The following is a 27,913-nucleotide window of genomic DNA, read 5'->3' on the forward strand; positions in this document are numbered from 1 at the left end:
CCTAATTAAACAAAGCATGCATGGTGCCCTCAACTAGCTTAAATTTTTCTCCATTAGTACACTGTTCAAATACACGCATGCACGCAAACACGGACTCATACGAGCGCACGCGCACAAAGAAAGCCTGGCAATTTCTTGTAAAGCTCCTGACGCCATCTTGAACCACAGCAGCGTAAATAAACTAAGCTCGCTTGCATGTCGCGCGGATTAGTCCGTTCCTAAAGTTTTCTGTTCGGAGTGTCTATCCACACAGGTATAGGCAGATCACAAAAGAATCATTTTGCTTAAAATTGCGTTGCGTCTGGACAAAAGTCTTGCCCGACTTTTAATTCCACACTGAAGTTTAGCGCAAGTTGTAATTCCATATAGACAAAACTATATCACATATGGTTCCATCTAGACGAAACTTTGCGGCATATATGGCTGGCAAGAAGTGAAGTGGCATACACAGTTACGTCTAGACTGGTTGCACCTTTAGATGAGTAATAAGACGAAGAGGTTGCATTTAAACTGACTGCCTACCAACAGTTCCATTTTGTAAGTTCAAGCTTGTGCACACAAACTAAATCGCGACAACTAGTCTGGAACCGTGAAAGTCTAGACAGAACTCAAGTGGCACAGAGAGCTCCGTCTGGACGGAACTCTTGCGGCAGGTACAGTTCCATGCGAACGGAACGCTAACAGCAGCATTATCCGTTACCAGCTTAGTCGTCTGAGATCGCAAGATTCGCGGAGTTCACACAAACACAACCTTTTACTTCCATTCTTTTCTTTGTGAATTCCTCTATAATGTAAGTACAAATGTGAGAGAAGACGTGGTGCACTACAGAACTAAAGGATTAACAAAAAAGGTAGCCGACTGCTGAGTAGCTACATAAACTCAAACGCTTAAGCATCGTGCTCCCCACGAAGTTATTTGCTGATAGTTTAGCATTTAAATGCTGTGACAGTCTAAATGCAACTGCACCACACATGACAAGAATGGCAGGCACACGAAATCCTCATGGCAACAGTGGTACATGACGAGCTATGAGCATTTTTCTACCTTTTTGGGACGGAGCTATTGATGCTGTGCTCATAAAGTTTTACTGGTGCGTGTGCATTTCACTGCCTTCAAAATCTGGCGATTTCGACGCGGATGTCTGTCAAAACTCCGCGCTGGCTGAAAATTGGTTGTGATTTTGTCGTTTTCAAATTGACCGGTTACAGTGTTGTTCGCGTTGTTATTGTGTTCGCGTAGCCGGTCATTCAGACATCTACCTGCTTGCCCATGTAGTGCTTGTCGCCACACTGCGGAAGCATCCCCTGAGAAGGAGATAGAAAGATAAGTTTGCTATCAGGATGTCACCACGTGTTGTACATGATTGTGTAAGTTTGGTTGCGCTGCGTGCTTGAGCGAGTTCTCCAGGGTGTTACGGAAACGTACTGTACGCTTGATTGGGCACTGACCTGAGAAATGCGCGATGCTGATCATTTGTCACTGCCGTCAAACCCACATTTTATGTCTGCGGTTCGTCTCATTTTGTTTCGTTTTGTTTGTATATTCATCTCACATGATTGCCACAGTATTGAAGCAGAGACAAACACTAAATAAAAATACGTTGTAAGTCAGCGCCGTGTTTCTGTACTTGTATCGTCCTTGGTTTTTGGCTGCACGGATAATGACAAACCAACTTCCCTATGTTTCCACTTTTATGTATCTCTCTGCACATCGTTTCAATACACTACACATGCACTGCACACCTTATGCGTTTGCGCAACCATGGTTGCGTTCGAGTCAAGTTAGACACTGACATAAAGAGATTAGCAGTGGTGTAGACCACACTGGCGAGCGGTTCTTGTCAGGTTGAAATGCGCTCGACCGAAGCGATACAGCCGTACACCATCCATCGAACCGCACTTCGTTCGTCGGAAGATATGGCGAAGAGCGTCACCAAACCTATTGCGCCATCTGTAAATGCAACAACTGATCAACCCATACTTGGAGGCATGTTAGTTGGGGCCATTAATCGCGCGCACGATAGCGCAAAGCCCCGCAAACAACAGCAAACGCTCAAAACTTCTCGCAGTTCTCATCGTGCCGCAGACAACCACTCAATCGCATTGCAGTTTGTGCAACATCGTAAATGTCGTTGAAGTCGTGAGTTTTCACTCGCTTTTTGGGAGCAATCAAAGGCGTGACTGAAATGCAGATAATTTTAGTTACAATTATAATATAACGCGAAGGCGAGGTTGTAAGAACTCTTTGTGGCTATGGTCCTGGTGCGCTAAAGTTTCAGCTGTACATGTGATGCCATCTGAGAACCACCATTCAAATTGAGGAGGTTTAACAGTGACTTCTGCGATCAGCTCCAGTACAACAGCACGCTTGATCGCGGAGACCATAGATTTACCCCTTACTTGTGTCATCTGGGAGAGACCGCTTCGAGTGGTGGAGATTGTTTAACCTCTCTCAAACGGGGTTATAATGAGCGAAAGCACTCGCCCGGTCTCCCAACTAGTGAGCACTCAGTCGAAAAAAAAAAACTACAAAAAAGTTTCTCTTGTCACAACGTGAACCTTTTTTAACAACAGCTGTAGTAGCACCACGAGTTTGTACTGTTAGAACAGAAAAGTACTACAGAACTACAGAAAAACTGCAGAAATGTACTACGGAAAAACAAAAAAGCCCGACGTCACGAGAAAACTAATTAGTAATGTATGACATTTCTGATATGTCTCAAGATTTTTTTTTCTGATTGCGATTAGATTTTAACAACCGGAAATTTCTAGACTACTTACTGACTTAAGTCGCGCTGTCAATTTTTTTTTGTGCACGCCGGAAGCTCCGCCCACCAGTTCAGCTCGTGGTAAAGTAGCACTGTGCTGGCGTTTCTATCACTGTGTTTCTGCCGGTGATATCGCGTGTTAGAACGTGACACAAGCTCCATGGTGTCTCCAAGAAGCTGTAAGACGTTTGAAGCTTGCACCTATGCTTTCTTGCCTTAAAATTCAGTACACATGGACGCGTCCTGAGCCCCAGCACGGTTTGTTTACTCGTGTATTGTCCGAAGTTGACCTGCTTCGAGATTTGTTTCAGCGCGCAGGCCTGAAAACGTCGCAAGCGAACCGCTATGTGGTGGAGCAGATAATTATTGTGGTAATTATTTTTGCGAACACTTTCTTCTGCTTTGAAGCGCAGCCAGCTGGCCTACTTCGGCCTTGGGATAACTTCGCGACCAGCAACGGCAAGTGACCCCCGCCAAGCTGAATTCTACCAAAGCTTCGCATTTATGCACGTCGCGCTCCGTTCGCGAAATTTATCGACTGAATCGCGCCTTTGATGTTTATCTTTAGTGCTTCACGCTTGTCAAGAGATAAACATGCGCCTGACGCCCCTGCGAGCAAACTGCGTCGGAGTGAGCGATGGCTTGTATCGCCTGCGCTGCAGTGGACGATGGCAGAAGCCTGAAAGCAGCCCCAGGAAATCAGGTAATGTGACCATGACGCTGCTTCCGGTGAGAGCGAATGCCGAGACCTGTCAGCAATTAGCCCGGGACTGGAAATTTGTTTATCTCTAGTGGTTCAGATTCTTTGCTACTGAACCCGACCGTTTCGAACCCTTTCAGATTTTTTGGTGCGAAAACACTGCTACAGATCATAATGAGTCATTCACCAGTCAGAGGCTCGATCCCCTCTCTGTTAAGGTGGAGATTCTGACAGACCCGTCGGTGAGACTAGCGCGTTGGAGCCGCTGTATTTTGAATTACCCGCGCGAGGCCACGTTGCTGTGACCTTAAGAAGTAGCGTAGCCAATGAGAGTGATGGCATTGCTACACGATTGTGCTCGGTTGTACTTCTCCAGATCAGTGTTTTTGCGCTAATACTCTGTTCAACTCACGTAGAGCATGTGCGAAGGCTAGCCGATGGGGAGTATGAAAGTGATTATGAACGGGGTTTGCTTTTCAAATAGGCCGTGTCTAGCTGAACCTAAAAATAAAGGAGCTGTCCTGTCTTATGCTACCTGTGGCCCCGTTAAAAATGAACCTGCAATGATTCTTATTTTGGTGAGCATTCGAGTCGCATTTGAAAGATTTGCGTCGGTGCTATAATTTGTAAATAACTTAGAAATGGCACACCTTCAATTATTAGCGTGAAACTTCTCAGTGTGTTTACCGCGAGACCGTTGCAGCTCGTTCGGTTAAGGGTTGTTGCCGTGATCAGGAGTTAAGAAAGCATATCGGAAAAAAATACGGACGTGATCTCATATAAAAAATTGTGACGCTACTTTCTTCTACAGCATCCACAGCAGTGTCATATCATTCCGATTCCCATTTAGCATACACCTGCTATTCAAGTTGGAGGGCAGTTTGCCAAAAGGATTCTAACCGACGAAGTATGTACAACTAATCGCATGCCGTCATCTGTAAGCGTAGGTGGCCTCGGGGAAGTCGGACTGATACTGTGCCTTCCCTTTGTCCCCAAAGCCAAACCAACTAAAAACGCATAATATTTTGCCAAACTCTGCTCCCATCTCCCGATACAAATCGCCAAGCAAAATTATGCCAAACAGTGCTTTCGCAAGCCGTTATTGGTACAAGTGGAGTTAAAGGCCGAAAAAGTTTACTCTCGTTGCGCCGAAAGGGTGCGGTTATCTTGACCTGGCATTCCGCCAGACATGTCGGCAAAACACACGTGCTGCCACATCAACTCTCAGATGGTGGCTAAGCATGTCACAAGATTTTTAGCCGCCCTCGCCCCATTGAGTTAAAGTGGAAAATGTGAAAAAGTGTTACAGCCTTCAATGAATTGACCCGCTTCTGAAACCTGAGCGCAGTTCCAGATCATATAAATTAAATCGGCCCTATTATCAAATTGTTTGCATTCGTCAGATATCGTCCTTTATAACAGAAGCTACATAATCGGGGTTTTGGAAACAAAGTGATTTAGAGTGAACTCCAAACGAATGTCTGTTGTTTAGTAAGCGATTTGTTCGTAGGTGGGTATCTCAGTCTGGCAAGCCTGTAGCGCTGCAAAATTTCTCTATGCTTGAGTAGCCTTTGTTCACGAAATGCGTGACTGGCCAGGATTGACCAGCTAGGAAAGTAAAACCTCGAGCTAGATCATGGGCTGCCTGGCTCCAAAGAAGGGAGGCGTGATGAGCAGGAGTGCATACTATGTGAATTTGCTCACCAACTTGGATGTTACGCACCTGTGAGGAAACTCGTTTTACCATGTGATGTTTGATTGCTGTTTTGGAATCGCCAACATAGGATCTTTGACGAGGTTCCTGCTATGGCGAGGGCGATAGCGACACCTTCCCCATATGTGTATATGAGTCCTGGAAACCACAGTGCTAGCAAGTAGGATGTCCTGTTCGTCAGTAACGGCCGCGCGCCTTCTGCCTTCGTCACAGCCTGGCGCGTCAACGCACACCATCAATTTGTCAATATGAGAGTTTTTCTATGTTCTGGCGCTATCTGCTTCGTGCTCCGTATGGTGTTCGAGGTATTTGCTACTAGGGATGGGTGGAATTATTAGCTTGCTGCAGATCTCATTTGACACATTCATTCTGGTTCTACCCTGTCTTTTGTAGTGGATATTTAGCTTAAAAAAGATGAATCGTGCAATTTACATTGCAGAGGCGTAACACTGCGTAATCCTAACTGCCTTCTAGCGGATATCTCTTCTACGTATTGTATGAAAGACCACTGAACAAGGGTAGAGTTCACAGTTCACAGTGTTCACAGGTCGAGCCAATATTTCGACAAGTGGATTTGTCTTCGTTTTGGAAGCGAGATAATCACTGGCAGGGGTTTAAATAAGCTTTTGATTCCGAAGGCAATTAAAAGTAAAAAGTAGGTCAAGGAGTGAAAAATATGTTTATTCGGTATGTAATTCTCACGAAGAGTCGGACACGACTGAACTGAACTGAACTGAATTCTCAGTCTGGAACCGGTGATCCTGTGGCCTGGAAAGGAAAGCAAGCAGCAAGCAGCACGAAAAAGCCCGAAGAGGAGTTTCGCTTCGACATGAGGTTGATGTATTACACAATTATAGAAAAAAAATGTTTCGTATGGAACTCATGTCGATTTTCAGTCACTTTCAGAGAAGCCCTAATTTTTAAAAATGTCAGTGGTCTGCCAAGGTCTGGCTAATGCAGCATTCGTTGGAACCAAAAAGACGAAATAGCTAACTCTTTGCCGTTATCTGTATTAGACATCTTATTTCAACACTAGTAGACCATGTTGAAACTTACCCACGGGCTGTTATATTTAGAATGAATATTGTCACGTGGTGGTGCAAGGTCAATAACACAAATGAGTCTGGGTGTGCACTGAAAAAAAAAAAAAGCTCTTTATTGGGCGGACTTGCGCCCGCGAAGGAACTAGGCGATTCTTTGGCGACGATAGCAACAATCGTGCTCGGCGGGCGTCGAACATCAGCGCTAGATTTTAAGGCGGCGTAGAAAGATTGAGATAAAACAGCTAACGATGACTAGCATGCCCTGGAATATTGTAGAATCGCATGTGTGTGGCTGTAATCTTTCTAGATACACCTCGAAGGATCTTCTACGACAAAGGAAATGATAAAGCCATGTATAACGACAGCGAGCATGAACAATAAAGAAATACAAGAATCGATCTGCGCGCTAGAATGACAGGGATAAGGTCGCATGCCAGCGGCTGTCGAAGAAGAACAAATCAAAATTCGAATATTTTTGGCAATATAGTACAACTATTTTTTTTTAGCTCAAAAGCACGACACAAGATTGCAAACTTGCCACAAGACCATGTCGTTGTCTCATTGTAAATTTTAGCTCTCTGAAAAGCGACTCGACTGAAGATGCATTAGAGCGAAACCACTTCGACTAAACACGCCATCAGTTGCACGCATGATTACGCAACAAGCGTGGGCACCTCATTTTGCTGGAGTCACAATGCTGCAGCGTTGCCACGCCTACGGATCATGGCGTAGCTCAATTTGTTGCGGTTCAAAGTTGCGCGCCTGTGCGGCAGCATATTGACTCTAGCAGAATGAAGTGGTCGCTCTTGTCATAGAAAGATCACTGTGACAGGCCCGTTCAGACACTGCACATTGTGTAACCGCTTTTATAAGTCGGAACGAGTTTGAAGGATTATATTGCGAGACGGCTGCAGACTCTCATGTCAGAGTCTTTAAATCTCGCTGGATTCAGGACAGGCTAGAAACGGGGTACCAGGCAAAATCTATCCAGAGAAAACAGCTTAAATAGTCGTTTCTGAACGTGTTGTGCAACGCTACAATAAAATTCACGGATATTTAGTAACTCGAAAGCTGTTTACTTGCTCAATGTGATTGAGAAACTAGCGCAAATTAAAAAAAAATGTATATATATATATTTTGACCGAGTCATGGTGTCTACAGAGCGGCTTTGCTGCTTTGTTAGAAGCTTCGTAGAGTGCGTGGTGCATTTTTAAGAGTTGCCATAAGTTACCTGAAACTCCAAAGGTTTATGCAAGATGCAGTGGATAAGCTGCACATAGAGGATGCACCTGCTCGTCTAAAAAGGCACCTTCATACATTATAGAATGTAACGGGAAGACTTAATACATCAGTTGATGTTTGCGTACACGATATTCCAACATCCATACTTACAGCGCTGGCGCATTTATTTGGCTGTAGTAATGCGCACAAAAAATGCACTGAGCTGACTTTTTCGCACTGCGCGTTTATGAAATGGCTCCTATATCATTTCCTGTGCATCAAATGCTGACGCCATTTGTATATTTCATAATATTGAAGAAGTTAATTTGATTTTGGCCCGCCCGCGTAATGACGTCATTACCATACGTAATAACAGTGTATATTTATATACTACGGGAAAGCAAACTCAACGAGCTTTCTTATGCGCATTTTTAACGTTCTATAATTCAAACCGCACTGGCGACTAAAAAATTTAGGTTGGAGCTCGTCTTTGATGTTGATGGCTTCAAAACTTTGAATTATACTCTAAGCCTTAAAATGAAAAATGAAAACGTTGATTAAATAATTATAATAATTATTTATTTAGTCAATCAGATCTGTCATGTATGTACCATCTTTGCCAAAAGTAACCTGGCTGCGTGCTTCGCTTCTCGCTTATATTCTCCCAGAGGATCGCAACTTGATAAGTAGTGAGGACAGGAGCTCGCCTTTAGTTTGCACTGATTTACAGCTTCAAAAGCGGTATCAATTTTTTACTACCCGTCTGACAAGCGGAACACGCAGCCTGGTTACTACTGGCAAAGACGGTACATTATGTCCGCTTTGCTGGAAGGTCTACCACTACAGACTTCCCGGAGTATATCTCAAAGGCTTTAAAAAAAAGTTTTTATAAAAGGTCACAAAACTACGCCCCGTGAGGGAGATGTACTTTGTCGAAAGGAATGCCTTGGAAATGCTTGTCACTTCTTTAGAAAAAGCGAATCATGCAAAATCTCTTTTCAGGAAATCATTATATTCGACGCGGCGACCTCTTTTCAATACAGGCGAAACGAAAAAGCAGCCCGTATACAATGTAAATCAGAATATCAGCCCGAGTCTTTTCATGACATTAAACCTACATTGTGTCATATACAATTAGCTCTTTGTTTCAGCTATGGCTGGCCGTTCCTGAAATAAGAGAACCAAATTTGACATCGTTGTCGCAGCACGCACGTCGCAGAATTGTCGCTGACCAGTATGCATTTTAGTTTGCATGATGCTGGCTGTTTTTGTTTGTTAAGAAAATAACAGATGGGAGCACTTGCTGCTGTAAATGTCTTTTCTTTTTGAGGCAAGAATTTCGAATTCGCTCGTGCAATAGATGTGCTATTAGTGCTCTTGTTCGTCACCGTAGCCAGTTTTCCTACGTTCACCTAAAATGCATATATATATATATATATATATGCTTTCTGCATATGTATATGCAAAGCATATTGTACTCATAGTGCTGATCGTAGTGCGGCGAGAAGTTAGCTGGGCGTTAGTAGTAGCGAGGCGGATGGCCAGGGCTATCGAATCTTGGCGTCGGGATGTTGGAGCAAGCGTCGACTTGTGCCGTATTGATAGAATTCGGAACGGGCATCGAGGGGAGCAAGGAGGGAGGCCCTCGAGAGCCGACAACGTCAGAGGGCAAGGATGATGGACACCGTGCTGGGGGCTCGAACCGCTGCAGGTCCTCGCGAACTATTTGCCGGATCGTCGACGACAGGTCCATGAAGCTGTCTTCAATGCTCGCCACAGATGGAACTTTGGCGAGCCGCCCAAACTTTGGCGTTATGCGACGAGTCTTCAATGTCTCGAATTGGCCAACGTGCCTAATTACATCACAGACGGCTTTCAGGTCATCTTTGCCAAATAGAAAATTATAAACATCATCTGCGATGCCCTTCAGAAGATGTCCTACTTTATCTTTCTCGGTCATATTAGCACTTGCTGTTTTGCATAGCTTCAGGACCTCCTCTATATAGGTTGTGCATGTTTCCCCCGGTAGCTGAGTTCTGTGTGCGAGCCCGTGTTCAGTCCGCTTCCTTCGTGCAAGGCAGTCGCCAAAGCACTGGCGCAATTGGGTTACGAAACGGTCCCAGGTGGTAAGAGAGTCCTCGTGGTTTTCGAACCAGAGAAGAGCGGTGTGTGTGAGGAAAGAAAACCACGTTTGCAAGCTGAGCGGCGGCGTCCCATCGGTTGTAGCGGCTCACCCGTTGGTAGTGGGTCAACCACTCGTCGACGTCCTCGCCTGCCGCTCCCGTGAAAGTCCGAGGCTCCCGATAGGGATGCGAGGAACCGTTCGCTGCGCCCGCAGGCTGGTCTTCAGCCTGGATCACTGCGTCACCACGGACTGCTTGTGGATCATTGGCCGATTGCATGGTGCTGGTTTGCGGTTCTAAGCCCGCGAGGCGACGACACCGGCAAGGCTCCAGTTGTATTGGTGCAGAGTGTAGTGCCAGGTATCGTCACCCAGCACCTCCACCACAATGTTACACCCTTAGCGTCACGACCGAGACGTTCTAGCCGGTTCAGTACGTCAGGGACACACGGCCAGCGGGAAGCAACACAGGTGCCACAAGACAAAGGTCGAACGGGCGCGCACTCTTCTTATTCCTCTTCCTTCTTCCCTCCTCCGTGCTCTGCTTGAGACCAAGTCCGTAACAGTATCCCAACAGCTCACTAGATTCAGGTCATAATCACGCCACAAGGTTGATTTATTTTGCTTTGTAATACGGCACCAGTGTATAGCGCGTCAAAGCACAATCAGGCACATCAGGTATTGTCCATCATCGCTAAGCTGCTCTTCATCTGTCTCAGACGTTATTCATACAGTTCAATTAATCGACGACTCTTTATTTGCCAGCCAACCTCGCACAGGCACATAGCACAGTCCATCACCACTGTCGCGATTCCCACAACCTTTTTTCTTTGCAATGCAACCGTCCGGAACTGTCTTTACCATGAACTACCTGCCATTACGTGCCCATCAAAGTTTTTTAACAACGTGCGTAATCGATCAAGTGATTGCATGTCACCCTTCTAACCAAACAATGCTGCACTACCATACATGTACTCTATTTATCCGCATGGTCATCCTTTCAGTGTTAATACCTTGGCTCAGGTAATATGGGGCGACCTGTATATACTCGCACGTCGCGCTTCAGTAACGACAGTTGGCGATTCTGGGGAAGCTGCATTGATTTTGTGTTGTGGATTAGAGTTCCACAATCACTCAGGTGATGCACAAGAGCGGCCGTAGCTGAGCGTTCGTTTCATTTTGACCACCGGGTGTTTATTACGTGCATTGGCATCGCACAGTACTCGTGCGCGTTGCTTTTCGACTACATCAAAACGCTGCCTCTACAGTGTGGTTTGAAACTGGGCCCATGGTTCTGTAGTCGAGCATACTAACCACAGAGCAATTGTGGCGTATGGACTTTGTAATGTTGCGGAATTAAACAAATATATATTTCATTTCACTGTTTTTTTAAAGATAAGAATCGGCCTTTTAAAAATTCCTCATGCATGGGCACGGCATTGCTAGGAAGTAGGAACACAGATTCGGCGGTATTCTGCGGGTGATGTTGCATACATGTAATGTTATTTTTTCTCGGAGCTTTTTTTTAAGTCGAGGCAATCTTCGCCAATAGACAAGCTGCTAGAGGCTAGGTTCTCAGTGGAGCAGTTAAATTCTTCTTTCGGTGATTTTTGGCAAATTGCGAGAAGATAGGGACTAATTTCGCGGTGGAACATGACACAAGCATTGCATATATGATTTGGATGTGCATTGTCACAAAACAGAATTTCACTTATCGAAAAATGAAGTTGTGAAAGAAGTAGACGCACACGTGGTAAATAAATGGAAAACTGCACTCTGTAAAGATGTTTTGGCCATTCAGCCACACCATAAAGGGGATGAGACATAAACCTTAAATCCAAGCAGAAGTGGATTTTGACTGCTCTATTTGGGCGCTATGTACACTATAAGTTACATCGCACCAAATCCAGCAAGTAGTGCTTTCCTTCCTCCGGTTTGTGATAATAGGGCTTGGTGCAGCTGCATAGTACAGTGACATATTCCTTATGTAGATGGCTAGCTAACTAGCCGGGGTTGGTGTTGATTTTATTCAGCTAGTACCATTGTGAAATCAATGTGCTAATTAGCCAGTATTTCTCGATGTACGCTCTGATCAGTCCGCTACAGGATGAAGCGCCTTCGTAAGTTTACTTCTGTCTTCTGTCAGTCCTGGTCTTATTGTTTCAGCAAATTTCTTACTTTGACTTCTTATTAGTTGGGGAGGGTATAGTGACACATTATTGACATGCGATATCTGCGTCTTTTTGTTAATGGTATTCCTGAACGACGTTGCATTCTTGCCCTCCATGTACATGCACTAGTACTGATTTCAATGAAATATTTCTATAATCAAGGTGTAGCTGCTACCTAGTGCCCAAAACAAAATATTGAAAAAGAAAAAAAGGCCTAATGACCAGTTAAAAAGAAGTCATATCCTGCGACCTTTTGCATGAAGTGAATAGAACTGCTTCTAGATTTCCACCAGGAACGTTTGGACAGTAACGAAAAGCTAGAGTAAAGAATATGAAATTAGTTCTATGCTTGTACATACCATATATTCTCATATTAATATGCGGGCCAAGTTGTGTTTTATTCATTCATACATATTTTGTGTGCAAGCCTATTTTTTCACGGGGGTGAAGAATGTCTGCTGCTGGATCTTCTTTTAAAAGAACCTTGCTGTAAAAATGTGATATAAACTATAGACAAACAAAATGAACCTGTAACTGTGCCAACCACGTAGTCGCGCGAAAGCTCTCAATTTGTGACTGTCCAGAAATATTAACTGATTCTTAGGCATAAGACTGCTCTACGATGGACTCAGTCCTGCAAGTCTGTCACCGTTTGGAACAGGCAAAGCAGCGCCGCATCGTCCGTCGGTTTGAGCGCCTTCCCATTACGGCGACTACATCCTCATGTGACGATCTGCCTACTTTGCAGCAGCCTTCAAGTCAGAATAACCTCACTGCCCTCGTCCGCAGGGAAATCGAGGCCTTGACTACTGTTACACTTACATCACCTTCTGCAGAGGCAACAATAGCTACGATACAGGCTGTCGTCCACCAAGAATTAGCGAATGTGGGCCTCGCTTCCAATCCAATCAGGCCACCCCCTGCACCACAGCCAATACCAGTGGTTGCTGCGTCTATCATAACCCCGCTCCACACACCGCGCTACCCTACCCGCAATCCTGCGGAGTGGCGCACTTCTGACGATAGGCCTATTTGCTTCGTCTGCTGTCGGGCTAGCCATACGTCCCGCTATTGCCGCAGCCACCCGGCTCTCCCCTCTCGCCCCTATTACAGCCTTGTCCGCCATGACTATTATGCTCCACGGCGCGTTTCTGTCACCTCAGCACAGCTTCGTACAGAGAACATTGAGCAAGCCCGTCCTCCTAGCCGTTCGCCATCCCCTTAAGCCCACCGTTCCAGATCACCTACTCCTCGCCGCAGCTTGTTCCCAACGTACCAAGGGCCCTACTCGGGAAACTAGGCAACGCCGTGCCCGAACGTGACGCTGCGATACCAACTCGGGCAGCAAACTGTGTTTAGACCATCGCACCACGCCGCAACCTGATCAATGTCCTCGTAGGAGTCCCTGTGCCAGCTCTCATTGAAACTGGAGCCCATATTTCAGTCCTTAGTTCGTCGTTCCGCCCGCGCTTCAAAAAAGTTCTTACCCCCGCTAACACCTCTGCAGTTCGTGCTGCTGATGGAAACAGTGCTACCATAATCGGAATGTGCACTCACGCGTTAGCATCGCCTGCCACCACGTCCCTGTGCTCTTCGCCGTCCTTACTACTTGACCTCACGACGTCATTGTAGGCCTAGACTTTTTAACAGCTCATTCCGCTCTCATTGACTGTTCCTCCGGACGTCTGCGCCTAGCTCTGCCCCATTGTGTTCACGACCCTAGTGTTGGCCATTCCCAGCTTCGCCTCCGCTCCAGTACATTTACTCGCCTACCTCACGAGGCGGCAGTATACGTGCCCATGTCACCTTTTCCCTCCCTTCCTGACGATGACTACGGTGGCAACCCCATCACCGACGTCACTCTATACAGCGCAACATCGTCCTGCCTCATAACATTGTACACATCGATATTAACCTCACCTACATTCCCGTACTAAACTTCAGCTTGTTCTCCCGGAGGGCATTTGTCTTGCCGAGCTGTCACCTTTGTCCAGCTTTACTATTTCTGCAGTGCTGTCCGACCGTCACGCCGAGGTACCTGCACAACCTGTCCCGTCGCATAGTCCGGAGGACCGCATATCAGTCATGGTTGGCTCTGACCTGCGTTCCGAATATGCCAGTGCCCTTGCCGGCCATTTGCGGTCATACAGCGACATTTTTGATTTCGGTCATGGATCGCTGAGTCAAACGTCCGTCGTCACACATTGCATTGATACGGGAGATGCCCGTCCTATTAACAGACGGCCTGACAGAGTTGCTCTTTCTGAACTCCGGATCATTCAGGAAGAAGTGGAGAAGATGTTGGCCAGCAAAATTACTGAGCCAGCTGCCCCTGGGCGTCTCCGGTAGTACTCGTCAAAAAGAAAGACAACAGCTGGAGGTTTTGCGCAGACTATCGACACCTAAACAAGATAACAAGGAAAGACGAGTACCCTCTTCCAAAGATCGATGACGCCCTCGACTGCCTGCATGATGCCAACTACTTCTCCTCCATCGACCTCAGTTCTGGATATTGGCAGATCTCTGTTGACGAAAGAGATCGCGAAAAGGCAGCTTTTGTCACCCCGGATGGCCTCTGCCAATTAAAGGTGATGCCTTTCGGCTTATGTAATTCCCCTGCGACCTTCGAGCGGATGATGGACTTCTTACTACGCGGGTTCAAATGGACCACATGTCGGTGCTACCTCGAGGACGTCATCGAATTTTAATCAACTTTTGAGGGCCGCCTCCACCGTGTTTCGGCTATTCTTAGCTTCTTCCGACGAGCTGGCCTTCAGTTGAACTCCAGGAAGTGTAGGTTTGGTCGCCGGGAACTCAAGGTCCTAGGACATTTGGTCAACACCCATGGCATCCAGCCGAAATCCGACAAAACTGGCGCTGTAAGTGCTTTTCCTATACCGAATTCTAGCAGTGACGTGCGTAGCTTCCTCGGAGTTTGCTCATATTTCTGGTGATTTGTACCGAACTTCGAAGAAAATCGCCCGTCCACTCACGCAGCTTTTGAAAAAAGATGTCTCCTTTTCCTGGGGCCACGAACAATCGGCCGCCTTCGTGGCTCTTATTGCCCACCTCACCGGTCCACCAGTTTTAGCTCACTTTAATCCGTAAGCGCCCACAGAAGTACGCATCGACGCAAGTGGTCATGGAATTGGTGCCGTTCTTGCACAACGCGAGCTCGGTTCTCCTCGCGTCGTCGCCTATGCCAGCTGACTTATCTCTGCGGCCCAACAGAATTGTTCTATCACTGAACGTGAGTGCTTAGCCCTAGTTTAAACTATTACAAAGTTCCGCCATTACTTGTATGGGCGGCCATTCATAGTAGTCACTGACCACCACGCATTGTGTTGGCTTCCTACACTCAAAAATCTTGCTGGCCGCCTTGGACGTTGGGCCTTGCGCCTTCAGGAGTACAATTTTTCACTACTTTATAAGTCTGGCCAGTTGTATCGAGACGCCGATTGCCTGTCCCGTCATCCAGTCGTCCCGCCAAGTCAACCTGAATGTGACAACGACGCTTGCATGCTCTCTATTTCTGACTTTTCCTGCATTAGATGTGAGCAGTGCAAGGAGTCTCAGCTTCGCGAAATTATCAATCGCCTCAGCGCCGATCGCCATGACCCTTCCCTTCGTTTGTTTGTGCTCCACGATGGCACCTTATACCGGCACAATTAGCGACCTGATGCCCCGACCTTCTACTAGTAGTCCCTCAGCACCTACGCACAGCCGTCCTTGAACAGCTTCATGGCGTTCCCACAGCGGGTCATCTAGGCGTCTCTCGCACATACAACAGTGTGCGTCGTCGGTTCTTTTGGCCAGACCTATATCGCGCAGTCCGCCGCTACGTGGCTGCTTGTGACCGCTGTCAACGCCGGAAAAAGCAATCAGTTTTACCAGTTGGACTTCTGAAACCGATTGACATCCCCATAAACCCATTTTCTCGAGTGAGCCTGTATCTTCTAGGGCCTTTTCCACTGTCCGCATCGGTGAACAAATGGATTGTGGTGGCCACTGATTACAACGCATGCTACGCGGTCACACAAGATATGCCAACCAGTTGTGCAGCTGATGTCGTTGCTTTCCTCCTGAACGATGTTATACTCGTCCATGGAGCTCCCCGCCAACTGTTCACCGACCGTGGCCGTCGCGTTCTTGCGCTTATAGTCGACGAGATCCTACGGTTGTGCAACGTTGGTCGTTCCTTCACGACTGCCTACCATCCACAGACGAACGGATTTACCGAACGCCTTAACCGGACAGTGACTGACATGCAGTCTATGTACGTTTCTGATGACCATCGTGACTTGGACATAACGCTGCCATTTGTGACATTTGCATACAATTTCTCGCGTCACGACACTACCCGGCTACTCCCCCTACTATCTTCTATTCGGCCGTGAACCTCTGCTTCCTTTTGACAGCTTGTTATCTTCTGTCGCCACTGCCAGCTCATATGCTCGTGATGTCACAGTCCGAGCTGATGCTGCCCGTGTTGTTGCTAGCAACCGACTCGCAGCCCCCCAGCACGCCCAGAAACGTCGCTATGATTCCTGTCATCGCAACACCCAGTATTCTTGCGGCTCTCTCGTGCTGCTCTGGACCCCAGTTCGCCGCGTTGGCTTCTCGAAAAACGTTTGCCCCGTTATACAGGACCCTACCGCATTTTACGACAAGTGACTCCAGTGACATTTAAAATTGCGCCCTTGCATCCTGCACGCCATACCGCTACACCACGCACCAAGACGGTCCATGCTGCACGCCTCAAGCCGTACTACACGGACCCTGGTTTGGACGCTAGTACGCACCGGGACGGTGCTTTTCAACCGGCAGGTTATTGTTACATTAGGTGGTGTATGCACTGATATGCGTATAAGGAAGGAGGAAGTATAATCTCGTGAGTTTTAGAGAAGACGACGTTCGAGCAGAGTCGGCTGGCGGCTGCAGAAAACGCGTGTTGCTTGAAAGCCTTCTTTCGTGTCCGCTCTCTGCAACCCCAAGCTGAATTACCCCATAACAATATGAAAGAGTAAGCAGCTACAGCAAATGACATGACTCTTACAATTCAACAAATGGGATGACTCTTACAAGCTCAGTAACCTCATAACCTACCTGACGGACGTGTCCAACCTTTGAATTCGCAACCATGAGGCTGACCTGTCATCTAGGCCTGGTTGAAGAATTTCGCTGATGTGTCCTGCCGATCGGCAGTGCGCAAGCTTCGTGTCGAACAATTCTTACGTCATCGTGCTCAGCGCGCCGACGATACCTTTGCAAGTTACATTGAGGACATCGTTGACCTCTGCAGACGTATCAACTCGGTCATCCCATAAGCGGATAAGACAAACCACACCCTCAAGGGCATTGCTGATGACGGCTTTCAGATGCAGCTAGCGAAAAATTCTACCTCCGTCAGTGAAGACGTTAAGCTTTTTGCCAGATCTACGACCAGTTCTTGAAGCAGCGCGATTCTACGGAGCGCTCCGGTGTGAGTGACAAGGCCCTATCCGCATTGGCTCTGGGTGGTTGGAGAACTTCTGATGAGCCCCGCCGGGATGGTACAGCGGTTACGGCGCTCGACTACTGTTCCCAACGACGCGGGATCGAATCCCGGCCTCGGCGGCCGCTTTTCGATTGAGGCGGAAAGCAAGGCGCCCGTGTGCTGTGCGATGTCAGTGCACGTTAAAGAACCCCAGGTGGCCGAAATTTCCGGAGTACTCCACTACGGCGTCTCTGATAGCCTGAGTCGCTTTGGGACAGTAAACCCCAGAAACCAAACAACTTCTGATGACAGAGAGAGAGAGACCCTTTAATGAAAAACAGAATTTAGCCGGTGTTTAGGTTTCGCTGGCATGCTACTCTGTGCAGGAAGCGGAATTGGGGAGGAAAAGATTGAAAAAGAATGGTGAGGAGATTAAAAGAAATGAAGGCGGAGATGAAATGCTGCCATTAATTGCGTCGTAATGTGCATCGTGGAGTAATGGTATAAAATGAAGTGATGAAATGCATAGTCCAATAGATGTGCTTATAGTTTGTCCAGATCCTTTGTCCGTGTACAACTAAGCAGCTCAGCGAGAAGTGCTTGTAGAGTTCACAACATGAAAGAGGCCTGATGGTAACATTCAATATGAGTATACAGTTTGCCTAGAAATCCAATTTCTTTGAAATACGTAAATAAAAGATTCATTGCGAGGCTTTGTTGCCTAGGGCCGGCTAAAGGACCTAAAAGAATGTCCATTGTTAAAGGCACTGGAGAGAGGTTTTCCATGCTATGTTGATATTACGCACGCGCATCAGCGAACGCATGCATCACAGTGAAGACACTCTACTGATTCAACAGATCAAAGCTTTTGTTCGTGAAGAGGCCACACGCCTGCTCTTAATCATTCCTCATTTTTAAAATTCTGGGCGCCTCGTTCCTCAACTGGCGGCGTCCTGGCCCCTACGATACGACGTGTCATGAAAAAACACGTCACTGATGTCTTGCCATCCAACCCCGTGCTGACGCCTGTGACGGCACCTCTGACGTACGCTCAAGTAACGGCTCCCAGTCGGAAAAAACTACAGAACATTTTCTGATGTTACAACAGAATTTCTGTGCGGTTTTGGACGGAAAACCTGTTGTGATAATAGAACATTCTGTAGTAACACCAGATATTTGTGTAGTTACAACAGAAAAGTGCTACAGAACTACAGACAACAAAATATACTACAGAAAAACTACACAACTACAGAAAAGTACTACAGAACTACAGAAAAATCTGATGGTTACGAAAGAACTACAGGATATTTTATCGTATTTTTGACACAGTTCTGTAGTTTTTTTTCGGCTGGGCTAGACCGCCGCTCTCACACTGTCTTCCTTTTACCGCCGCGGGCTGAGCTTACATGCTAAGCCCCTCCTTCAAGGGTCTGCCGACACCCTACGAACCCTTGCAGTGCTGCCGACAACCGTCCAGTTTGCTGCGCTTGTGCTTGGCGGGACATTTCGCATGATTTTGCCGTCTACACCAACCAGTTTCTCAGACTGATATGAGATTATACCCTCACGATGTCGCAGACGACTCCGCTCTGTCCTCACTTCGTATCTCAAGATCGCCAAACTTGCGCCATTCGACGATCACATTCTCCTTATCGCCGATTGCCTTCACCGCTACTGCGACGTTCTACCGGCGCCGTCCAGGGAAATTAACAGTCGCAGTTGCCCGGGCAAGAACTGCGATCGTTTCGAACTCACCGAGTCCTTCCGGTCGTCCCATTATTATAAAAGTGCTTGTAGAAGGTGCCGATGTTGTAGCTCTCTTCGACGCGGGTACACCCTTCTCCGACATCAGCGAAGCGCTCTGCAGTCAACTTCGCAAGGCGACCACTCCGCTTTTCGACTTTTCATCGCAGGCTGCCTCCTCACAGCACCGTCATAGCTCTCCGTCTTGCCCGGCTCGTGTCATCATTCAAGACGTTTTTCACCACATTGAGTTTATTGCTCTAACCAACTGCACTCATGACATCCTCGGCTACGATTTAATATCGACTCATCACGACGTTATTGACTGCGCTTGCGCGGAAATTGCCTTCGCCCCCTTATGCGAGACATCCTTGTGTGTCGTACCTACCCAAACTGCAAAGCCTCTTGTCGTGCATTGCACCAGCATTAATACGTTTGCTTCTGTCCTCTCAGCACTCTCCTGTGAGGGTTCAACTCGTTTGACTATTTTCACATCATCCATCTTCCCAAGCCCCCCCTCCTGCGTCTTGTTTTCGTTCGGGGTTCTCGAGATGGAAGACGTCCAGAGTACAACTTACGCCTCGAACCCATTTTCTTGCCCAGCAGTCCTGCTCCACGGCGAAAGCATTGGAAAATTTGACGAACTTGATCTTGCTGATATAAATGCTATTTTTGACACCGCAGTTTCTTTAGATGTTTGTGTGTTGTGCTCTTGCGATGTTGCGACCGCTTCTACACGTTCTCTTCTACACATTCCAGTGTATGCCAACATGTCATTGACGCTCATCTTCCGCTTGCGCAACATGATAAACTCTTCGCCTTTTTGCAAAGCTTCACTTCTGCATTCGACCTCCCTCAAACTTATTTGGGCCTCACGTCTATCGCAGGGCACACCATCGACACCGGTATAAACGCAACTTTACGTTTATAATATTGTGCGTCGGCTTTTGAGGGCCAAGTAATTGTTGATCACGAAGACGACATGACTCTTTAGGATGTCAAAAGCCATCCCACAGTCCCTGGTGGCGTTGGTTACCAAGAAAAATGGTTCCTTCCGGTTTTGTGTAAACTACCACAGGCTCGACAAGTTCACGCGCAGGGACGTCTATCCACTCCCAGGCATCGATAACGTCCTTAATTGCCTGCAGGGCGCCGAGGTTTCGTTAAATTTCCGATCTGGCTATTGACAGGTGCCGATATGGCTCACCCTTACAAAAACTGGTGTTGAAATTCTGTGGAATTGTTGTGAAGTTGCCTCAATAAGCACTGTTTAAATGCTGTGGATATTCCGTGGCATTTTTGTTGATTAACATTGAGCATGTGTTGAAAATTGGCCTATGTGTTTGAGTGAAAATTCCGTTGTGAATTTTTGTGCTGAAATTCTGTTGATTATACACTGAATATCAACTTAAAAGCAACATTTGGTAATGTGTTGTGTTGAAATTCTGTTGATTATACACCGATTATGAGCTTAAAATCAACATGTGGTTTATGTGCTCTGTTGAAATTCTGTTGATTATACACTGAATATGAACTTAAAAGTAACATGTGATTAATTTGTGTATATATCTAAGAGGAGTTGGATTTACTGATTGCAGCAGCAAAGCTATGAGGCTGTCGCTTTTCTCCACTGCAGATTCTGCAGTGCGCTAGGAACATGTTTTTTTTTGCTTGGAGAATTGAGAGGATTACACTGATCTGAGCTTTTGTTGCTGTTCTTATTTGTGTTGCCTTCCTCCTCCCACCCTTCTTTCAATCGCAGCCTAAGACTGCCGAAAACAAGGCCGTCACAGCGGCGCAGGCGACAGTACAAAAAAAGGTATGTGTGATGTTCACCGTGGCCGCCATTAAGTCGAGCGGTATCTCCAAGTCCAGCGTGAACCCTGTCAACCAGCCGGCCACCAGCGTGGTAGCGATTAACCAGTCAATGGTAAGCCCTCAGCTTCTGCCAGTCGACTGGGGCTAGCTCTGATAAGAACTGCGAGCACTAGTTCACTCATTGTGAGAAGAGAAGGTGTAGTTACTGCTAAAAAAGGAAGTTTTGCAGTCTAAACGCTGCGGGGTTACGTAGGCAAACTGCGGCTGGAAATCGCGATGATGATGTTTAAAATGTAAGGCTATCACACGAAGCTATATTGCAGTCGTAAGAACGGAATGTGAAAATATTTAACATCACCACGTCCACTATTCTGACTTATTCGAAATATATTTCTAGGGGACAAAATTACAGGCGATTCCAGCAGTTCCACGTTCTTTGCTGCACTACGAGATGCGTATATAGCTCGTTCGGTCAAAAAACAATCGGCGTTGCAGTAGTCGGCGTAGTAGCTGGCACAGCGTGTCGGAAAACTCGAGCGGAAAATTCTGATTGGTTAGCAGGATTTCAACGTCATAACTGCATGACCTCATGCAGGAATTCCAAACACCCACATTCAAAGCAAAGTGATATATAGCGAATTGCGAGAAGGGTGCAAATAAAGCCGAAATTGGCTAGGATGATGTTCTAATTGAGGAATTTAGAAGTAACTCAACGAAATAAGTGCAGGAATTCCAAACAGCCACATTCAAAATAAAGCGATATATAGCGAATTGCGAGAAGGGTGCAAATAAAGCCAAAATTGGCTAGGATCTTGTTCTTATTGATGACGTTTGAAGTAACTCAATGAAATAAATTTGTTGCCCTACGGGTTCGAATTCAGGCCTTCTGCATACCAGATGGATACGAAGGGTCGTTTGTTAGAGAGGCACCTGGTAAACGCGGTGTGGTGCGTATTACTTACTAACATCTGTTTAGGATGTTTTTTCATTTATTTTTCCCCTGTGTACTAATAATACCGCAATAGTAATTTCGAAATTGAAAAGATTTCAATAAAATTTTAAAATGCGCAGTGAAGAAGTGGTGTTATAGGCGCCTCCCGTGGACTGATATCGCGAAGCCTAATCTTTCCCCTAATTTTGTATTTATATTTGCCCGCTGTGGACATTTTGTGTGCTTCGGAATTTCAGTGTGTATCAATACAGTGATAAATGAGATGACGGCAACGTACACAATTAGAAACAGGTGGCCTCCTTGAGCTGTTCAGGCCCATAGGTGTTTGGTTACTCTAACCTATTACAAAAATCGGGAGATATCGCACGAGAGCCGGGCAGTCAGCTTTGCGTGGCACCCCACTACTTTCTTTCCTATCCCATTGCCATGCTTCGAGAGGTTCACAAACTCTCTAGATGGTTTGACAGTAGACCGACCCCAAATTGGGGTCAGTACAGTATTGGAACAACGATACATGTGCTTCCACTTTATACTTAGTTGTTCCTTTCAGTAAAAAAAAAAATACCACGAATGATAATACAAATTAGTTTTTGTTTCGAATAATTTTTAACAATGATTTCGTTCTTCAAACTCGCGAAAGTTTAAATTAAGAAGAAAGCCCGTTGGGCCAGTTGTTTATACAAGTTATAAGTAGAGCGACTGCGAATAATACGTAAAATAAGGTTCTAGACGGGACGAGTGCTGCTATCAACTGTTAAAGGCAGGTGCCATAAAAAGTAAATGAAACGTCAGTCAGTCGACTTAAGCTGCATACCTATATTCGAGGATACATTAAATTAGAAAAATGAACTTATATTTTCGGTAATATTTCCTTCCATTTAGCTGAGACAGTGTCTGCATATTTGCAGTTACGTCAGGGGAGTTAAGTAGGCTCTGAGATGTGGAAACTATGCTGAGGAGGACTTTTTACTTGATATGTTGAACTTGTTTTATACCAGATTAAACACCAGATGAAACACATGGAACAGATATCCAATCAGATTGCTTTTAATCCTAGTTCTCGTGCGTGAGTGCTTTTATGGACAGTACAGTCCACTGTTAAAGGGAACATGAGATCACAAGGCCTAAACACCTTTCAAAGCGCTGCTGCCGACCACTGGCAAGAATGGGCGGTATCAAGTGCATGGTCGGGAAGAGCGGTCGGCCGTGTTACTGCGCATGTACCTTGCACAATCGTTTGTCACTGGCTTTCTCGGGAGTGCTTTGTAAAGCGCAGCAGCAACGGGGCCTTATGTTCCTTTTAAAAGTGGCTCTGCTGTAAATCTTATCCAGCGTAATAAATGCATCCCCAAAATATAATAACAGTTTGGGAATGAAACGGTTATTAAACCACTAATTACCGTAATCAATGAACTCAGAATTTTCTTATAATGCCTGCGCCATGGACAACATGTACTACACACTCATATACTCTCGAAAAGCATGGCTACACACATAATAATTAGATCTTGGAAGAAGTCAAACAATTAGAGAACGGACATAGAACTGATCGATTATTTGCTTGTCTTCGTCCACTAAATTGCACAAACTGTCTGCTCTGGCGATTTTGATGTCACAGCTGGCATAAGCCGACCCTAGGGCCACTGCCTCTCCTCGCTTCTCAGTCACGTTCTATACTTGAGGCTTGCGTGGCTGTATCACCCTCCACGTTCCCGCGATGGTTGCGGGTGATACTGGGCATCAGTCTACGATTGGCTACATTTACCACAAATGCACTCCCAAGCACAGAATGCGACCGCTGCCGCAGTCGGTCATTCGTAAGAGCGTTTAAGTAGAGGTGCGGATACTATTAATTTATATGCCATCTATCCCAACTGGCCGCCATGATGACGTCTGCATTAACAAAAAAGCACTACATTCTTCACTAATTCCTTCTATGGTTTCACTAACTTTAGATTCCTTGGTATGCATGGTCAGACAGCAGGTTCAGAAAACATTTTTCGCGTGACAGTTTTGTGAGTGCCTTTAGGTTTTGCAGTACATGCTGCAACGAGGTCCCATTGTCACTTTCATTATTTCGTAGCCATATTTTATATTTGGACATCACAGAATTGTTGCATTGTTTGTTTTGTATTTGTGTATATTTTGTTCGTTGTATACTGCCCATTATGCTGCCATTGAAGCCTTGCAATACCTTTCAATAGCATACCGCATGCACTTTTTATATAGCTCCAAATTTCCATATTCCATCTTTTTCATGTCCCTCCCACATTCCCACAGTAGTGCCCTGAACGGCCTTGTAAGGGCCATCTATAAATAAATAAATAAATAAATAAATGAATAAATAAATAAATAAATAAATAAATAAATAAATAAATAAATAAATAAATAAATAAATAAATAAATAAATAAATAAATAAATAAATAAATAAATACGACGTGCTTTCCGGATGGCTGCAAAGAAAAGCTACTATCAGTTGACGGCATTTGATAACACTGGTAACTTGAGGACTAGCAACCTTTGCGGATAAAAGTCTTACTTTACCTGGCGCACCTAAGAGCCATGTGGTGGCTAGGAACAACAGGTAACGACTCCCTTATTTTATAGCTCTAAATATCAAGAATGCACTCATTGGACAGCTGACAGCTTTCTCTTGCCCAGGTGTGCGAACTGGCTGGCTTGATCAGCGACAAGCCATCATTGTCATATTATCGGAAGGGGGACGACATGGCCAGCCTCGACACGCCAGAGACCTTGGCGAAGAAGGTTCGTATGCACATTGTAAAGTTAATGACTCATGTTTTAGGGAAAGGTATATTGGGGCGACTAAATAGCTTCTCAAAGCTCTTCTTCAAATGCCACGTCATAATTTTTGCGCCACCACCCAGAAAGACGACAGTGTTACTGAAGTAACTAGTGTCAAGAACTAATTATAGATATGATATAATTTGTATTGCTATAATTTGGAACTTCTGGTACAGATTCTCGCCGTACGAAGCATGCAGTACAGTTTACGTTGTGCTTACGAGGTTTAAACTCTGTGTGGAAGACCAAGGTCATCTCTCCTGAGTGCTTTCATGAATTTGCACTAAATCCCTGGTATTGGATGCTAAAACATTCGGCCCACACTTAGGGTTTCTATGTACGAGAATGCGAAGTAATTAAGTTAATTGCATTTGGTTATTTGTAGAGTGCTGAGTCATGCTAGGTTGCATAATGACTATGAATGCGAGTCACGAGTGCGTAACGTAGTCTTCGTACTATAAAGAACGTTACTTTGTAAAGTATTGAGTCATGCTATGACCGACGAATCAGTGCCTGGCTACGACATCTGCCAAATATAGCACCTACCAGAGACATGATTATAACGACGACAAGGATGTGTGCTGCCCAGGTTGGCAGGAGTGGCATGGATATAAGGCCGCCCTTTAAAGAAGCCTTATGCACGTGCCTGCGCGCCTTGGAGTAGGGTGTCAGAATTCAAATCCAGGGTACTGGTGGATTCAACTCGTCTCAAATTCGCGGCTTAAGTTGGCAGCGTCTGCAAATTCGGCCATGACATGTGGTCTCATGACTTCACACAAAGCGCTGACCAATCAGCACCGTGTTCTGTTACCTGCCAACTACCGCTTGCTAGAGAAAATCACGTGATTTTTGTGTGATAGACGAATCCACCGAGGCATCCTCAGCATCCTCGGGAAGTAGAACATGCCATGGAAAACATTAAGAGAATCACTCAAAGAGAAAGGAACCAGCCCCACTGGTGGTGATTAGCAATTTATTAGCTTTGTTAATCTGTCCTGTGCTAAACATGCTATGACATTCTACTTTGCGGCGGGATTCGAAATAGAAACGTCCCCGCCGACATGGTCGCTGAAATGTACAAAGTATATCGTTGATTGTAGTGTGTGCAATGGGCCCATCGTCGAAATGGCTAACTAGCACTGCAATCCGCATCCGAGCAGTGGAGTGGCGAAAACGACCTGACCAAATGTATAAATGAGAAGCGTTTTGCGGAGATGCGGAAACATGCTCGCGATCACAATTAGGGAACGCGCTTCCTGTTCTTAATGCTAATTTGGCCTGAAACTGCCATAATTAATTTTCCGACTTTTACATTTCAACGAACTGCGTTAACATTTCAACGAACTGCGTTAAAGGCATTGTTCTGCTGATAATTCTGGCATTTTTGGCAGTGGGAGAGAAAATTCTCGAAGGTGGCAGTCGGATGGTGACGTAGACGGATATTGATTAGCCGCTGGTTTATGTGACTTCTCAAGATTATCTAACATGGCAGACGCTATCAACTCGGACTTCTGCTTTGTTCTGGGCGGGTAAAATAAGAATCGAACCCACTGGAATCTTTGGGCGATACGCAAGCTATAAGCTACTTCAAGGCTAAGCACGTGTGTCCGTAGGGCTTGGTTAAAGCAAGGATTTATGGGCATTTATGTCGCAAGGTTTTGGAGTGAGGCTCCCCCTTCTCGCTTGCAGAGCCAGTGGTCAAATCAGGCTTGGAATTGACCTCTAACGGGTGGGCGCGCATTCGCCATAACTGTGCGCTTCGCAGTCACGCCCGCTTCTGCGTCGACCGTCGCTCTAACCACTTGTTCTCACTAGTTGCCACGCGGTTCACGCAGTGACTCACTCTTACTGGGCTCGCCGCATTGATAACGCGAGGCAGACAGTGGAGGAGCGTGGCATGCGGCGGTGGTCCTCTTACAACTTAGTGTTTCTGTTCATGCCATTGTCGCCCTTGTCGCTTTGCCGGCTAGGAGATGGCTGCTGTGAGGCGCGCCTATTGCCTCTGTCCTGATATCATTCTCCTCGCTTTCTTATCCTCTGCAAACTGCCTCATGGGCCATAAGACTGTCGTTACCTTACCTTGCAGAAAGAACCACGGCTTGTCAAGTGTTAACACTAAAGAATAACGTTGTGTTGTAATATAGATAAGATACCTAACTGTGTAACCATGTTTAACCCAACTTTCGCTCAGTACAATCTTGTTCAGCTAAGTTGATCCACGGCAATTTGTTCACATTGTGATTATGTGCTAACAAATGTTTGTAAAAATAGAGGTACCAATTAAGAGATTAGTAATTAAGCGAACAGGATAGTAGATATAAGCGAACGAGAATTCGCAGGTGGAGCCGAAGACGGGAGCCATTAATGGCGTCGCGCCATACCATTAAAGGCGCCGTTTTAGTATCCACCGACCTTCGATATAATTGCGCGTAGCGCTATACTGCCAACGAAACGCTGGCAAGGGAGCATAAGTCAGAACAACAAAATTAGCATATGTGAAGATGGGATGCAGAGAAAAAGTGCTCTTCCTTTCCAGTGAACCACAATTATCAAATATGGTGCGTCAAAGTTCATCACGCAGATCACCCCCCCCCTCCCCCCCCCCCGATTGTAATCCTGTCATGTTTACAATCTGTTGCCATTGTTTGTTGGGATTGCGGAATTTCCACTTGCTAATCGGTGCGTGGTGCTTCATTAAAACCAATGGCACTTTTGCGCAAACTTTATAGATTTTTCCTGTCAGTGTAGCTCCCAGTTATAGCCCACGGCGAGAGCTACAAGCGCAGTTTCATGATGCGCATTTGCATTGGTTATATTCGGCGCAGGTGAAGGCGGTGCTCAAGGTGAACTTGAAAGTGTGCGTCGCGGCATACGACGTGCAGTTCGATGACTGTCCGGGTGCGGCAAAAAACCCTCTGACGACGACTATCGCCAGAGTTTTCAAAAAAGAACTACGGCGCCGCTGATGTGGACTTGCACTATGGGTACAAACTCCCGGGAGCCTAGCTGATAGGAGTAATGCATTGTAATTTAAATGCCTAACTGAAACTCATCTGAATGTTCACGTTGAGCATTATACTGTACCAACTCGTTGCTATAAGATTATATGTCTTGTGAATGCCACGGTGTTCTATCGCGACTTTTGAGATAGAGCTTTTCTTCGCCGAAAAAACAAAAAAACAAAAGACAAGCGAGATAGTTACTGTCTGGGGCCTTTACAGTTAGCTGAATGCGGCAAGAATGATCACTGATGGCAAGCTACAGTCCAGGGAACGTTCGAGTTTAATGATCGAATTAAAAGAAGCTGAATGAGATTACTGTGGAATAAACTGAAATTGACTAAAATTGTTATGAAATAAACAACTGTGAGTAAATTCTT

General features: G+C 45.9%; 1 protein-coding gene across 2 annotated transcripts; it reads left to right on the plus strand.

The window, feature by feature from the left end:
- The first annotated feature begins 2,832 nt into the window (after positions 1 to 2,832).
- On the plus strand, positions 2,833 to 27,913 carry LOC146195369 (uncharacterized). 2 transcript variants are annotated; one of them, XM_084596224.1, is made up of 4 exons: positions 2,833 to 3,471; positions 20,721 to 20,777; positions 24,391 to 24,495; positions 27,360 to 27,913. In XM_084596224.1, the coding sequence occupies exons 1-4, from the start codon at positions 3,406 to 3,408 to the stop codon at positions 27,498 to 27,500; spliced, it is 369 nt and encodes a 122-aa protein (XP_084452350.1). In that variant the 5' UTR covers positions 2,833 to 3,405; the 3' UTR covers positions 27,501 to 27,913. The 2 variants fall into 2 exon arrangements, with proteins under 2 accessions (XP_084452350.1, XP_084452349.1); XM_084596223.1 differs by having other exon boundaries at positions 2,840 to 3,471; positions 20,721 to 20,888.

Source organism: Amblyomma maculatum, chromosome 3, assembly GCF_055883805.1.
Source record: "Amblyomma maculatum isolate TAMU_Amacu chromosome 3, ASM5588380v1, whole genome shotgun sequence".
Classification (NCBI taxonomy): Eukaryota; Metazoa; Arthropoda; class Arachnida; order Ixodida; family Ixodidae; genus Amblyomma; species Amblyomma maculatum.